The sequence below is a fragment of the Nyctibius grandis genome, chromosome 19 (genome assembly GCF_013368605.1).
Source record: "Nyctibius grandis isolate bNycGra1 chromosome 19, bNycGra1.pri, whole genome shotgun sequence".
NCBI lineage: Eukaryota > Metazoa > Chordata > Aves > Nyctibiiformes > Nyctibiidae > Nyctibius > Nyctibius grandis.
The window spans coordinates 1,763,138-1,778,815 of NC_090676.1; the positions used below are offsets into that span (position 1 = coordinate 1,763,138).

The window sequence follows — 15,678 nt, forward strand, 5'->3', positions numbered from 1 at the left end:
GGTTATAAAGGGCAGGATGCCCCACTCCCTGCTCCCACCCAGGCTGAGCTGTGTGTGGGGTGCAGCAGTGCTGAGGCCTCCTTGATGCGCAGCCCCCCCGGAGCCCCAGCTCGGTGCCCCCTCGGCGGGGATCCCTGAGGGATGGGGCGGCTCCACCCGGGGGAGGCTGTGCCAGGCTGAGGGGGGGGCGGCACGACAGTAGATTGGGACACGCGTGGAGCCTGCGCTGGCTCGGGGAGACCCTGAAACGGCAGCGCGGGGGACACCACGGGAGGGGGAGAGCTCGGGGCTCCCCGCTGCGGGCCGCCATGGCGGCGGGGCTGAGGGGCGGGGCGGGCGGCGCGCGGGGCACGCTGGGAGCCGCAGTCCGCCCGCGCGGCGGGAAGCGGCGGGCGCGCGCCCGGGGGACTGCGAGTCCCGTCGTGCCCCGCGCGCGCCGCCCGCCCGGCCCTGCGGCACCGGGGGCTGTGGTGGGCACCGGGCAACCGCCGACAGCCACCCCCCCCCCACCTCCGCCCCCGTCCGGTCCCCGGGACCGGCAGCCGCGGGGAGCGGCGCCATGGGCGGGGAGGAGGAGATCGTGCGCATCGCCAGGCGGCTGGACAAGATGGTGGCCAAGAAGAGCGCGGTGAGTGGCGGCGGCCGGGCCCCCGCCGCCCGGGTGGGCTGAGGGAGCCTCCCCCCTCTCCCCGGTGCGGCAGCCGGGGCCTCCCTCTGCGCGGGGCCGCCGTGCTGTAGGACCCCCCGCTGCTCCCTCAGTGCCCGCTGGGAGGGGGCCTCCCCCTTCCCCAGCCCCCATTTTGGGGCCTCCCTCTCCGTGCCGCCCCCCCCCCCGTCGGTACCGTGGGGCTGCAGAAGTCCCCCCCCGCCCCCGCCTCAAGGTGGGGTTCCCTCCCCCAGACCTGCTTGCAGCGGGGTGGTCTCCCTCTCCGTTCCCCATCCGTTGCGGTGGTGTGGGATCAACCCCGTTATTACCGGGGGCCGACGACACGGCTCCATGTTTCCCCCTATAGTGTTTGGGAACCCCCCACCCCAGGCCTCACACACCCCCTTCCCCACAGCTCAGCACCCTGGGGCGCACCCTGGGCTGTTCCCTCCCGGGGAGCATCCTCAACCCTCCTCCCCTGTCCCGTTGGGAGCCCTTGGGAAGGGGGATCCTCACGCATCCCCCTCAGCACTGGCCTGGGGCTCTGTTTTGCCCTCAGAGTAAACCCCAGTGCCTCTGTGTTTACCTCCTGCATCCCTGTCCTGTGCAAGTGCCACTTCTGCTCGCCCTCCCTTGGTGTGTGGAGGGTTGGCCTTGCCGCTGTCTGTGCACTGGGGGTCTCGCAGGGTGTGTTGTAACCGGTGTGACTGTCTGGGGGGATAAAAGCAAGTATTTTCCTGTCTGATGGGATATGTCAGATGGTGCTCTATGAGTACAAACAGTGTCACGCGAGTGCCAAGGCAGCAGGCAGGGTGACAAGGGTTTGTGATGGAGGTAGGCTGTACACCTGTGTTTGGGGTGGGGGAGAGGGCTTTCGGGGCCAAGGAGGGCTGTGGGGAGTGGGAGGTGATGGGCGAGGAGAGGAAGGGGTTAGGGGAATGTGGTGTTTGGCTGATAGGGTGCAGTTGTCATGTGAACTGGATGCTGGACCTGCTCTGCCAGCCGTGGGTGAGCGCTGGCACTCGTGTAGCTGTTGTAACAACCCAGGGAAGTGTGCTTGGGCTAAGCTGCAGCCTGTGATGTCTGTTCCTGTTGGTGGCAGGTTTTCAACACCATTGTTGAAATAGGAAAGGAGCAACTGTGCAGAATTTGCTTCCAAGCTTCACTGAGAAAGAGGCAGCTTCTTAAATGAGCGGTATGCAACGTTTCCTCTTGGTTGGCGTTTTATATGGTACTGAACCGTAGCGTGTTTATTGTATATTGGCTAATTTGCAAACTCTTCCTGCAGGATGGTTGCCTGGAGTACCTGTTTGTTGCTCTAGTTTTTGCGTGGATCCTCATTTGCTGCCATTGTGCCAAGTGGCTTCATTTCTGATAACGGAGACAGGAATCACCCAGTCGTTTTGTATGTTAAGGGCTGGATTTAATGGAGTCCATTTGGCCGTTGGAGGAACGGAAAGGTGTGAAACTGCCCGAGTGGGAAGTCGCCCGTTCTGTGTACGGTAACATGTGGTTTACGCTGGTGTGAGTTGCTTGTGTGCACGCTGAAAGCTTTGACTCTGCTTTGATTTGGCTTTCTCAGCATCTGTTCTGTAGGGTGGCACTGGCAGCTGGATTGCTTCCTGCGATGAATCAGAAACGGCCCTTCTGCGTAGGCGGGGGCAGGATCCGAGGACAGGGTCTGTCAGCGCAGGCTGCTTTGCTTCTCTACAATCGTAGGCTCTGTAGGTCTGGTGCTGCAAGTGGGCTTGGAGTGGTTGGTGTTGTAAATGAGCTGTTAAATGTGAACACTAGAAGGCCTTGTTTGATAGAAGGGGGATGGGAGGAAAGAGCAAGCTGAACGGAGACGGGCATCCTCCAGGCTGTGATCTGCTGAGTGCTGCTGAGGGGAGACTTGGCTAGTGCTTCTGTCCCTGCCACTGCTCTGAGTGACTACCAATTCTAGGTATCTGAAGATTGCCTAGTCAGATTTTTTCTGGATCTGGGTTCCATCTCATGCAAGGAAACTTCATATACTGACTGTGAAGTGACCAGCTCTTCAGCTTCACTGCTCGATGGCTTTGCTTCTGGTATCAGCTCTTGTCCTGAGCAGAGCGGGGTACCAACATGAAAACTAGGAAGTGGCTACGTTAAGTTTCATGCTGTAGATAGAGGATACTTTTAGCTCTGCCTCTGGGCAATAATTCTGAGCTTTAGGTGGGTGACTGAAGTTCTTGCAACTCTGCTAAACCGTTCTTGCGAGCTAATAACATCATTAATCAGGGCCACAAAATAGTGAGTGTGGTAGGAGTGCTCCTGGAAGCTAAGTGGAGTGCTGAGGGGACAGCTGTGATTCAGAGTGTTTTTTTTCAGGTGTTACAAATGTTAATCTTTCCAGATAAGGATAATAGGCTAATGCTGCAGTTGTACCATACAACAGCAAAGACCTGTAGCATTCCAGTGCTCTTCTGGTTTGCCCATTCCAATATCTCAGGTGCCTCTGGATTGCAGGATCTACTGTCTGTCTGGAACAGCAATCCCAGCAGTAATCTTGCTGATGTTTTAGAGAAGGCTTGTTGGCGTTTTTCCCTTTGAATTCAGCTTTCTGAATTCATTCTCAAGCTGTTGCATTTCTTTACTGAAAGCTGAGGCACTCATTCTGTTTCTCTTTTCCTCTCCAGGATGGTGCAATGGATTTACTGAAAGAACTGAAAAGTATGCCTATGACTTTGGACTTACTGCAGGTGAGTTGCATAGTTAGGGTAAAAAGCTGAAGTCTGCATCTGGATGACTCCAAAATGTTGTCTAAATAGATTTCCTTTCACTTCTTGCCTCACTCAAAGTATCAAAATAAACATTAAATCCAGAAAATAGTACTGAACCTGGGTTTTGGACTGGCAATTAAATAGCTCTGGGCCACCATGTGCTGCCTGAAACTTGGGTACAGCTGATGAGGCAGATGTGGGTAACTGCTCCCATCCTTTCTTAGGTTTTACAAAGAGGAAAGACCAGATTAAAGTAGCAAACAAAGGGCAGTCATGGGAGGAGTTCTTTAAGTTTTTGTAATGGTGATATTCAGGACACTGGGGAGGTGTGAATGGGATTACGATTCAGAGATTAAGATATGCGTCTTGGATTTTTTCACTCTAAGCTTGAATGTCACTTATAGGGGTGTAGAGAAGGTGTTTGTGGGTGAGTGGATGTCTCTTCTGATCAGTTTGAGTAAGCTGGAGAGTGTCATCTCGCTCTTCCAAAGTTGTATGGAGATAGTCATTCTGCAAGTCCTTGGATACTTCATATCTTGGTCATTGCTTTGACTTTGTCATGCTTATTTCTGATTTTGGTTAGTAACAAATAACGAATGTGTTCTTGAATGATTCATTTGAACGTTCACTTGCAGTCCACCCGCATTGGGATGTCAGTAAATGCACTGAGAAAGCAGAGCACAGATGAAGAAGTGATATCGCTTGCCAAATCCCTCATCAAATCTTGGAAAAAACTTCTAGGTAAGAAAATCAGCATGTTCCTGTCAGATCCAACTTGTGAAGGAGCTGGCTGCAGCAGCAGGCTGGGTTTTTCAGGAGAGCTTATCTATTGATCTACATAGAATATTCTAGCAAATCAGCCTTTACAGTTGCACCCTTTGTTTTTCAAGTTTTGTCTTGCATTCCTCTAGATTTAGCTCCTGTTGTCAACTCAAGAGCTAGCTCTGCCTTGAAAGAGCATTGAAAGCTTCAGGAGTATTATTAACATGTACCTGTCCATGTAATAATTAGCAGCATTATTTGTAGAAACAATATCTGCACTCTGAACCCTGCACCCCCTCTTGTGTGCGATGTGGCATTAATACAGCGTCTGCTGTCAGCCTTGTGCGACGGCTCGGAAAGAGAAATGCTGGGATGCATTTTGGGTGATGAGTTGGGGAAGGACCTTAGTTTAACACCCTGTAGACAAAGTCACGTGGAGTGTTTCCTGCTGGGGAGGCTTTTGTGGTGATGGACTCTGATAAGCAGAAGCTTGTAATTCTGGCTGAGAAATCTTAATGCTGATATAGCCCAGACTAATGTCAAAACTGCAGATGGAGGGTTTACAAATATGGTCTGGGTGGTTACTTGTGTGATAAAAGAATGGGGCATCTGCAGTGCTGAGGTTGGAAGGGCAGCTCTACCCGTGTCCTGCTAGCGAGGCTGTGTGTCTCCCGCTTTATGCTAGTGGCAAAACGTGAAATTCAAACACTGCTTATTGTTTTAAACAGATCTTTCGGGCAGCTGGGTGTAAAAAGAACAAGAGCGATGTGGTGTTTGAGGCAAAGTGAAACGTGTGGCTGGCTCGAGTCTGCACCCCAGGGCTCCCCATGTCTTGATAGGCTAAATGAGCATTAGAAGCACAGTTTTCCTGTCCTGCCTGGGCCTGTCGTTTCCCCATGAGGGTTGATGTGTATTGGCTGGGCTGAGACAGTTTACCTCTGGGTCAGACTTGTTCTGCAGTGTAATGAAGTCCTCTCCAGGGTTGTGCCGTTGGCTTTCAGCAGCCCTTGGGAAACACTAGAAGCTGTATTCCCAGAAGGACTAGCCCGTACTGGCCCTTCAGGTGGTGTTGGCTGGCAATGCTGCTTTTAGTGGTGCTTTAGAGAACTTGATTAATCTGGACTCAGCAGCCAGGGTGTCTCTGAAAGAAACTTTTGTGATGAGGCATGTCTTGTGAGGAAGCTTATCTCCTAGGCAGGGAAGGTGATTGCTCTTCAGCTTGGTGAGGAATTTTTCTGAGGTTTTGTTTGAATTAGTTTCTACTTAGAGGCAAGCAAAAGGTCTGTTGGAGAGCATGGAAGGCCATAAAGGCATTTTCTCCTGATTCTTTTTGGAGAATAATAACTTGCCTTAGGCCAACCCTCTGTAGTGTTAAGACATTGATTAGTGTATGCAGGGTTGTAGCATAAAGACCAGTTCTGAGCCCTTTAGCATCCACTTCTTTTCTTTTGAATATAGATGCTTCTGAGGAAAAAAGTGAGGAGAAAAAGAAAAGCCTGTCCTTGCCAACATCTTCCTCGAAGGAGACTGGTAACTCAGGAGACCAAAGGTAATGCTTCCCTTTAACCAAAGATGATACTGTTACAGAACTTGAATTTTCTTAAGACACCTTACATTAATTTTTAAGTGTCTGAGTTGTGAATTTTGTGTATTCAAATTCCTGGTCAGAAACACCAGAAGTGTAGATTTCTTCAGAGGTTATCTGTGTGGTGGTGTTAATAAACTGTAATGCAGAAATACACATCTACAAAATACAGTGGCTTTAGTGAGGTTTTTTTAATTCACATCTTATTTCATGTTTTCCTACTCTTGGTTAGGGTTAGGGTGTGTGACAGTAGTATGGTAAGAGCAGTAGGATGGAGTCTCCCAGCTGCTGTCTCCTTTTGTCCCACTGAGAGATGAGGGTTGGAGGCCAAAGAGCAGTCAGTGATAGCAGAGAAGGGGTTGCTCTGGAAGCTGAGAGAGTTGGTTTGAACAGTATCACCAGCCTTGTGATCCAAATACCTTCTCTTCATGGTCCTTATACTCTAAAGTGCGGACTGGTACTGCCTTCCCCAGGGTGTGGACACAGGAAGGATCTGTTGTAGGGCTGATGAGGGTAGGAACTGAGTCAGTCATGGGTAAGAGCCTTTGTGCATGCCCCTACTGATAAAGGGAGGCAGATTTCCCTCCAGGGTAAGGGCAGAAGCCTGTGTGGAAGTACTTGTTGGCTGTTCCTAATCAGGAAAGGGGAAGGCAAGTATTATGAGCTTGGCTGGTACTGCTCAAGCCAGGAAGCAGTATTGCAGTTCAGAATAAAAGGGAAGCTTCTGATTTACCTGTGGAAAATGGACCTTGGGGAATGCGGAGCCTGGAGGGCAGGAAGTGTCAGACATTCCCTGGGCACAGCAGCAGCAGACACTTAATGAGCAAAAGGAGCTGGGCCTGCTAGGACATCTGGTTTGAAGGCTGAGGCTTGTAGTAATTTCACTTGGAACAGGGTTCTGGCTGTAGGTAGAGAGGCAAAACCCCCCTGTCTCCTTGCTTTGTCAGGCAGTTATCCTGGGCTATGTGGAGTGGAGCTTTCTGGCTTGTGCTGCTAATGCTCCCCTGTGCCTTGAGGATGTGCTGCAGCTACTGCAGGTTTTTTACCCTTGATGCTTTCTGTGTGTATTCAGCCTCCATCTTCTGAAGGGCAAAGCATCCCCTTGGTGTGAAGGATAAACAGAAGCAAATGGATTAGCGTAGCACAGGCTAGCAGAAGTGGTTAGCTCCTGGTGTCAGTCTGTTGAGCCAGGCTCTCTTTATAGAGACAAGAGTGCTTATTCTCCAGTGCTGCAAAATAAACTACTAATCTGCCTTGAAAAAAAAAAAAAATAGCAGCAAAGAGACTTTGTTCTTTGAAACACAGGCTGTGATGAAGGAAGTCTGACTAGTTGCTCAGTGTGTGATAGCTGGTTCAGATGAGGCTGCTATCAAGACACCAAAGAGATCAGCTTGTGTTCAGATATTTCAGCCACTTAGTCTGATAGATTTTGGCTAGGCCTTCCTCTTCTGTCAGGGAGAAATACTTGAATAGCTCTTGGCCTGAAACTTGTCTTGCTTTCTGGAACACAGATGTAGAAATCCCTCTGTAGTGACTAGAGAGCTAGCACTGTGAGACCTGCAGGCTCTGAGCCAGCCAGCGTGGAGCTGGCACCTGTGAAGTTATATGCTGCGTTACTGTAATCCAAAGCATATTCTGGTGTGCTGTAGTATTTTAGACCATTAGTGTAGTACATTTTAATGGGCTATGTCTAATGTTTCTCTGTCTCTGGCAACATGAGCTTTTTCTTTTCCAGGATTCTCTAAACTGCCTTTATTAGGAGGTTTGGGATCTGTGGCCTGAATTCAGCTCTTCCGTGGGATTTTCCTCCAGCACAGCCCTGAGTTCTGCTTGCAGTCCCTGGCTGTTGCTTTCCCACCATTTTGTTCCAGCAGAGCCTTTTTTGAGTATAAACTTCTGTTGCCTGGGTAGATTTACAAGCTCTTTCTCCTGTTTAACAGGAACAGTGTGAACCACAAGGATTTCCTGAAATAAGTCTTCTAGGTGTGTTTGAGGTCTATTTCCCTACTATTCTAATTATAAACTAACTTCTAAAGCTTAATAAATAACTTTCTGTGCACTCTTTGGAATGGCTGAGAAGTCTGTTTCATGTAGTTTGTGAGTGATCAGTTGTCATCTCGGGGCATGGATGTGTATGGAGGTGAATGTGTCTTTACTCATCAGCTAACAGAAGTGGGATAACTGCATCTTGTCTAGCTTTTTTTCAACCTACAGGGGATAAACATCTAAATATTTAAGTCAATAGCATTTGCAGATAGAACCTTCCTGAAAATCAAGTATTACCTGTGCAAATATTAGCTTAAAGACCTGACTTTAACTACTGAGTGTGGTGAAGGTCAGTATTGAGTGTTTCTCTAAGCTCTTCTTTGACAACCCTAAAAAACCTCAGGGTAAGACATTCCCACTGCTGCCCTTGGGGGTATCTTCTAATTCATAACTCACCTTTACAATTTGAAACTTACTCTCAATCAAAACCACCTTGCTAAGACCATTTCTTCATGCTTTTGTTTTTAGCAACCACGGAGGATTTTTTTACCACCTTTGTAACAAGTTTTTGGGTATTTCAGGACTTGTCTCCTCTAAGTCTTTCCTGCTGCAACCACTCCCAATTCCTTCAGCCTTTCCTTTTGCTGTAGGTTTGGTTTCTAGACTTTTTGCCTTTGTCCTTTGGGAAGTCTCATGTTTCCACACTGTTTTATGCAACATGATCAGCTGTGATTTTGAGGCTGGTTACTCCTGAGTTGTGTATTCTTTGCTACATACACCCCCACGTGCGCTGCCTGTCATCAGTGTGTAGCTCCTTAAGCACAAAAGTACCTGATGGCGATTTGTACATCCCAGATGGGAGAAGATCATCATCTAATCGATTATTTGCAAGCTCTGAGGTGTTTCTTCTGTTTGTAATATGTGCAGTGTGTAAATCCTATTGAATGTTTTGAGCTGGTTGGACACAAATCAGCTCCTTAATAGCCTCCTGCAGTGCTGACCAGTAAAACTAGCTGGTAAAAAGTGTTTTTATTCAGAGGAACATGGTAAGCTCGCAATATCCCCCTCGTAGAGCGCATCTGTTTCATCTGAGCAAGAAATTAATCTTCTGCTACCGTTTGAGCTGAACAATTTGCTGAAAGAGCACTGGTGGGTGCTTCTTAAAGGGTCCTGGCGAGGTTTTGAACTGCGGAAATCCAGTAGCCCTAATGATGATCTACAGGCTTTGAGGCACTGCGGAGCCAGACTGGATTGGAACTTAGCAGCAGCAGGCTGTCCCAGGATAAGTCCCTGAAGTTGGCTGCCTCGGTTTGTACAGCAGTAGATTCAGAAGGTTTCCAGCCTAGTGCTGCTTTTCTGTGGGCTGACTAATTCCTTCCAGGACAGTGTAGTGGAAGTGCCTGTGCAGATTTATTTTTGATGGCGAAGAACTGGCAGTAGTGACCCAGCTTAACAACAGTTGTCAAGCCACTTAGATCTTCAAGGAGGTGTTGCCAGTATGGCATGGGTGAAATATCAGGATTTATCTTGTTTTTTTCTTTGTCTCTTACTGCATTAATGTTACCAGGCATTGGCCATAAATACGGTGTATTTTATGGCCCAAACACCAAAGTCAGGGCAATCTCTGCTGAAAAAATTGCTGTTTGCTGCCTGGATTTAAGGAGTGGGGAAAAAAAAAAAAGCTCTATAAAATCATCTGGGAATCATAATAGCCCAAATCTTTTACCAGCAGTATTTGCAGGGCTAACTAACTCTATGCACAGATGTTGGGCTTCATGGGCAAGATGTCTCAATGCTGTGGACGTACAGGAAAAAGGAAGATCCTCCTATGTGTTACGCTTTGTTGTTGTTGGGTTTTTTTAATATTGGAGCTGAAGGAGCCATTTTCTTTCATTTCCTTAGCACAGCAGCTCCTTCTTCTGGAGGCTTCTCTGATTTCTGCCCCCGAAGGCAGCTTGCTGCACTCCTTGTTGGCTGCAGAGAGCTAGAGTGCTTTTTTGTTTAGCTGTTCTCTTCCCTGCTGCTGACATGTTGGTAGTAAAGGATGTGAGATGAGGAACCGGCTCCAGCACCAGCTGAGATTAACCTTCCTGGTGCCTTCTGCTCCCTTTCTGCTGAGAGAAGTTATGGACTTTGTGTCCTGCCAAGTGAGAGAGGAATAAAGTACCGTGCATCTAGGCACTACGTTACCAGACCGAGAGAGCGTGGTTGTCTGAGGAAGTCCTGAGTACATGCGAGTTACTGATGGTGTCCAACGGCTTCATAATATTTTCACTTGATGCCCAGTGGTGCAGCAGTTGTGATGTGTTCAGTAACAGAGGCTGCTCCATGGATGAAACCCTCCATGTACAGCCAGCGGGGTCCTCAGGAGAGCTCGTGTCTGGGCTGATGGTGTTGGTTGTGCTATGTGCTCATTTGGGGCATGTGTCTCTGCGCTGTTTTCCTCTGACTGCTGTTGTATTATGATTAACAGGATGCCTGACCACATACCTGCTGATCCCTTCTCTGCTCTCAGAGACCCAAACTGAGACATTCTGACAGATGAAGTTTCTCTTTTAGCTCCAACAAAAGGCAGGAGCCTCCGAAGACTCCGACCACCCCCAAAATCACCACCTTCCCTCCGGCGCCTGTCACCTGCGATGCTGTCCGCAACAAATGCAGAGAAATGCTGACAACAGCTCTACAGGCTGATGGTAAGTGCTGGGGGCAATGCTGCATTGCCTAAAGTGCTCCACAGCTCCTGGTGCATCCTGACAGAGACCTCTGCATGTAGGTCAGCACCAGCTCCTCTTAGATGTCCTCTTCTGGAGTAGCCTTGTCAAAGGATTATTGCCACCGGCTCAGTCTAGCTGCTGGTCACCACTTTGTCAGACTGGTGGCGTTGCAGGGCTTAGGGACACTTGCTATAGGGTCCGTAAACCTGGCTTGAACCAGAGCAATGGCTGTTAAGAACACGGGGTCTTCTGCTCTGCAGCCTGGGGTGGTCTGGCCAGGAGTTTCATCTTCAGGTGTGCAGGTATTTGCTTCCCTTTCTAGGTGTCAGTCTTGTCTGATTGCTGTAAAGTGAAGCTGTCATCTCTGCTTACCCTTGGGGCACAAAATGAAGCTGTAACTCAACACACAGAATTTTTTGGTAATGGTGCTTATGCCAGTCACCATCTGCTCTTAGCTTACCCTGCCCCTGCAGACTGGAGCCCCTTAATTACCGTGGTCCTCTGTGTGAAAGAGGAGAGGGGCAGAGTCCTGAGCTGAGAAGAGACATGAAGGCTTGACTCTGATGTTGAGTGCTTTTGGGCCCTGCCAGATTGTTGGTCTGAGTAGAGCTACTTCTCATTGACACCAATATCTGATGAGACTCAGTTCCTGCCTGTATATGTTTGATTTCAACTATACCAACAATATATTGGAAAACTGTGTTTTGGGGGCCAGGTTCCTGTTAGCTTTGTCTGGTGCAGCCCATCTCCTAGAGAGGCAGAGGGCACAGACTGGCTGGATTGGTCTGTTTTCATCACTGCCCTTTTCAAAAGGGTCAGAGGGTGGCTGGAGCAAAGGCCAAGATGCTGTTTGATGGAAAGAGCATGTAAATCAAAATAGCAACTATCTAGATTTATATCTCAGGAACACTGAGCCTGGGGGCCCCTTGCCTGGTTGGAAGTCATTGACCTTGTGTTTCTCCTGTCTTACAGATGACTATATTGCCGTGGGTGCCGACTGTGAGCACATAGCAGCTCAGATTGAAGAATATATCCTTACTGTACGGGGCTTCCTCAAGGGCCTGCATGCCTCCAGGCCATGAAATTAAAGTGCTCGGAGGAAAAAGGGGACAGTCTGTCTTTGCATAAATGTTCTGCTGCAACTCTGCTTGTCAGGGCTCTGGGTCTGGTTCCAGCTCTGCTTGGGTGAGTCCTGGGTCACTAAGGAACCACCAGTGTGGAGTTGGGAGCTCAGGGCAGACCCCTCGCTGGTGTCATGGACACTGTTATTCCCTGCTATTCATGAGTGGTGTAGAAAGTGCTTGGAGGCCTCTGGGTTGATTGCAAACTCCTTGACTGCCATGTACGCATCTACCAAGATGTCAAGAACACCGACATGAAATACAAAAACCGAGTGAGGAGCCGCATCTCAAATCTGAAGGACTCCAAAAATCCTGAGCTGAAAAAGAACGTGCTGTGTGGGTCGATTACCCCCGAGCAGATCGCGGTGATGACCTCGGAGGTGAGGAAGCCTGAGGAGCAAGGTTTGCTTCTTACAGGGGATGTGTCCTGTGGTTTAGCTTGAAGCAAGGGGCTGATCTGCTGCCAGAGTGCATGGGGAGTGAGCTAGCAATGAGGTTTGCAATGTGGAGAGGAGTCTGTTGGGCCTTCACGTCATCACGGGGGCCTAGGTATGAGCCAGAAACCAGAAATGAAAGGCTTTCTGTCTTAATACCTGTCTGTTAGGCCACCCTGTCCTCTTGACTCTTTCCAGTGTAGTGGGTGTGGTGGTAAAACTGGACAGATATGACTTTATTGCTTTCTTTTTTTGAAAGGAAATGGCCAGTAACGAGCTGAAAGAGATCAGGAAAGCCATGACGAAAGAAGCAATCCGGGAGCATCAGATGGCCAAGACAGGAGGGACGCAGACTGACCTCTTCACCTGTGGGAAATGCAAGAAGAAGAACTGCACCTACACCCAGGTTAGTCTTCCTGCTCCTGCAGCCTCCACACTGGTGACTTCTGCACAGGACATGATCCGTCATGGTCACAAGCTTAGTGCTCTGTGACAGGCCCTGCAGCATGGCACAAATTTTACCACTGGTGGAGAGAACCTTTGTGTGTGCTCGAGGCTCTCTAAAATGTGCTGCTTGTGCACAGAGGTTTTACACAGGTTTCCTTGGAGCTTCTGTAACTTTTTTTTGGCTCGTTTGTGTAAGAGCAGGGGTTGTGCAGCACCAAGGAAGCTTTCAGAAGTACGGCAGTGCTGCTGGCTGTGCAGCCTGGGGGAGCTGCACGTTGAAAGCAGATGCTGGGAACGTGGAGATTCAGACAGAGAGTGGGTAGTGCAGAGGAGAGAGACTGCAGGAACCGAGGCAGGCACATTGGTGGTGTTAAAAGTGCAAATGTAGAATGTAGATAAGCTGTGACTGGACAATCCCAACTTCTTTAAAATCAAACAACATGAAAGAGGTGAAACATAAGGAATAAACGAAGCAGTGATGTGAGCAGGCAGAGGGGGTTTTTCTTCTCAATGGACAGCTGCTGGAAGCCTTGTGCACTGCCAGTGCTTTTTAGTTGCCGTGTTTGCGCCAGGCGTCTGGAGATAAATGTGCCTCTGCTGTGAGTCAGTGTGTTAGAATGTGCAGATACCCAAAAATGCACCAGCGACCGCGCGACTGCCGCTGAGTGGGCGCGCGCAGACTGCACGTGCGAGTGCCGAGAGAAACTCCTGCGTGTGCTTGGACGTGACGTGCAAACAGAGATGAGAGCCAGGCAGCTGACCAGGGGTTTTCCTTTGGCTCGGCAGCAGCCTGGCGTCCCGTGGGCTGGCTCAGGCGAGAGGCCTCGTGCTCTGAGTGCATCCCAGTAAGCTGGAAGCGCTGCCTGGGCTGCATCGCTCGCCCCAGCAGCACGTGGGACTCTGCTTCCACCTGAAGTGGGCTGGACTCCGACTGCCTGGAACTGGGGCAGGTGACAACATCTTCTAAATAGAAATATCAAAAGGTTTTCTGTATTTTTATTAGTTTTTCAGTGCAGTCACTGTTTGGTGACTGAGATGTTGTCAGTTCCAAGTTCATGAAGCCAGGCAGTAACGGTGGGTGAGAATTGCAGAATGTAGCTATCCCACATGCTTGCAAAACACGCTTAGTTTGCATCATGCAAATACTGTGACTCTTGCATATTGAGTAATTATACATGCCGATCACCATAATTACTCCTTGGCATAGTTCTGTTGTCTGACTTGCGTGGGGAGTGCTGGTATTTTCAGTGTAGATCTGCCTCGTGGTATTCAAATCCTGTGAAAATCTGATTTTTAGCAAAGTATGTGTTTCTGGCAAGAGCCAGTCGGAGGCAGCAGTCACATCTGGGTTAAATATCAGAGCTCCTTAATGGCTCAAATACAAACCAGACTGGAAATATGCAGAACCTGGTAACCCAGAGCATGTTCCTGTGAGGCCAGGACGTAGGATTGGGCTGTAAAAGGGAATGGCTTGAGTGCTTTTTTTTTTTAATGTGTTGCTGTGGAGCAGGTGCTCGATGGGCTGAGGGTTTTGTCCCTTCCTGGGGGACAGCACGGGGAGGTATGTCCACCTCTGGAGCCACCCACAACGAATGGGCAGCAGAGGGGATGAGGAGGGAAATCCACTGCCCCAAAACATGTTGTTCTGGGTCGTGTCAGGCTAGAGAGGGGTCATGAGATGTGTGTACAAGTGTGTATCTGTGTGGATAACAGTAACCAGACTCACTTTCCTGGGAAGCTCCTTTTGCCCTCCTGAGCCTCAGCCTCATTGATTTCTGACAGTGTGACCCCAGCATGAATCCCTGGTGGCCAGAGGAGGCCCAGGAGCTCCCCGTGACCACCCGTGGGGCCACGTGCGATGCTCAGCTCTCGCTTCCCTCCTGTCCTCCCCCAGGTGCAGACCCGCAGCTCCGACGAGCCCATGACCACCTTCGTCGTGTGCAACGAGTGTGGGAACCGCTGGAAGGTAGCACACCAAGGATATTACTGGCACTGAGGGGTGTTAGGGTAGCTGCACCCACGATGCTGCAGACGCTTAGCTGCTGCCCTCGGAGGTGCTTGCCAAACGCTGACTGGCTCTAGCAAGTGATCTTTCCTCCCAGCACAGAGGCAAGAGCTCCTGGGTTCATCCCATCTCTGCAGACCAGCTGGGGTCAAGTCTCACTTTCGCATTCCCTGCCTCCTTCCTCACATCCCCTCTTCTGCCATGACCAGCAGCTTCACAGTGCTTTCCATGTTCCCTCTGTCCCCCCCGAGAGATGGTGGCGATGGCATCATTCAGGATTTAAAAACGGCTCTTTTTATGCTGTCACAGGGCTCGGGGGGGAGCAGAAATCTCGCGGTCAACGGTGAGCGGGAACAGCACCGCTACCCAGTGCCAAAGAGCCACAGCTGAGAGATTCAAACGGGAGCTCTTGTTTGGCCCCTGCTCCAGGGGCTGAGCCCCTGCCTCTGCAGAACCCCCGAGCCCTTGCCAGCTTCAGAAACAAAGACCATCACCTGGATCCCTCTCTTCTCCTAGGCAGCACGCGCACGACCCGCAGCTCCCCTCGGCAGCCAGGTTTTCTAATCGGGGTTTAAACTCCCTTCTCTTGCAGTTCTGCTGATATGTGCCATGGCCCGCCAGCGGCAGCCAAACGCAGATCAGAGCGCAGCCTCCCTCCGCCAGCTCCCACGGCAATTGTCTAGTGTGTCCCAAGTGAGTTTGCGTTGTCACGCGCTGAGAGAGCAGCAGGGGCCGCAGGGGAGAGCCACGGCCGCGGGCTGACAGGTTGGCAGGAGAGCTCACTAAACACACCTAGTCCTTATTTTTCTCATCTAAGCGAGTATGGTCACTTTTTCTTCAGAACTAATATTAAACATTTTTGTCAGTTTCTGACTTTTATTTCAACCGTGTGCCTGCAGCGCTTTGCTTTTGCGGCGTGGAGAGCTTGACAGAGGGTCAGTGTCCAGGAGGATGAGGACTGAACAGTGCCTGGACCACCAGAAAGAGAGAAGCCACTTGTAGGTACACCCTCAGGGCATGAAGTTGTTCTTAGTCAACTCATGAAATGTAAAACATGGGCCAAGTCCTGGGGTGGCTGGGTGGGTGGTACTGATCTTCCTCACCTGGCTGAGGGGACCTGTTGATGGAGCACAGCTTGTGGGGCACAGACCAGATCACAGAATCCCAGAATCAACCAGGTTGGAAGAGCCTTCTGGGATCATCGAGTCCAACCATTGCCCTGACACCACCATGG

At 50.1% G+C, this 15,678-nt stretch overlaps 1 protein-coding gene across 4 annotated transcripts; it reads left to right on the forward strand.

Annotated features, from left to right (window-relative positions):
* Positions 1-440: 440 nt before the first annotated feature.
* TCEA2 (transcription elongation factor A2) lies at positions 441-15,313 on the forward strand. Of its 4 annotated transcripts, XM_068416150.1 has the most exons (12): positions 558-628; positions 1,749-1,841; positions 1,935-2,143; positions 3,307-3,369; positions 4,026-4,131; positions 5,611-5,701; positions 10,283-10,416; positions 11,410-11,466; positions 11,784-11,938; positions 12,252-12,398; positions 14,334-14,405; positions 15,037-15,309. In XM_068416150.1, the coding sequence occupies exons 2-12, from the start codon at positions 1,835-1,837 to the stop codon at positions 15,043-15,045; spliced, it is 1,050 nt and encodes a 349-aa protein (XP_068272251.1). In that variant the 5' UTR covers positions 558-628; positions 1,749-1,834; the 3' UTR covers positions 15,046-15,309. The 4 variants fall into 4 exon arrangements, with proteins under 4 accessions (XP_068272253.1, XP_068272252.1, XP_068272251.1 ...); XM_068416149.1 differs by having other exon boundaries at positions 14,334-15,313; XM_068416151.1 differs by lacking the exon at positions 1,749-1,841 and having other exon boundaries at positions 553-628; positions 14,334-15,313.
* The last annotated feature ends 365 nt before the right edge of the window (positions 15,314-15,678 follow it).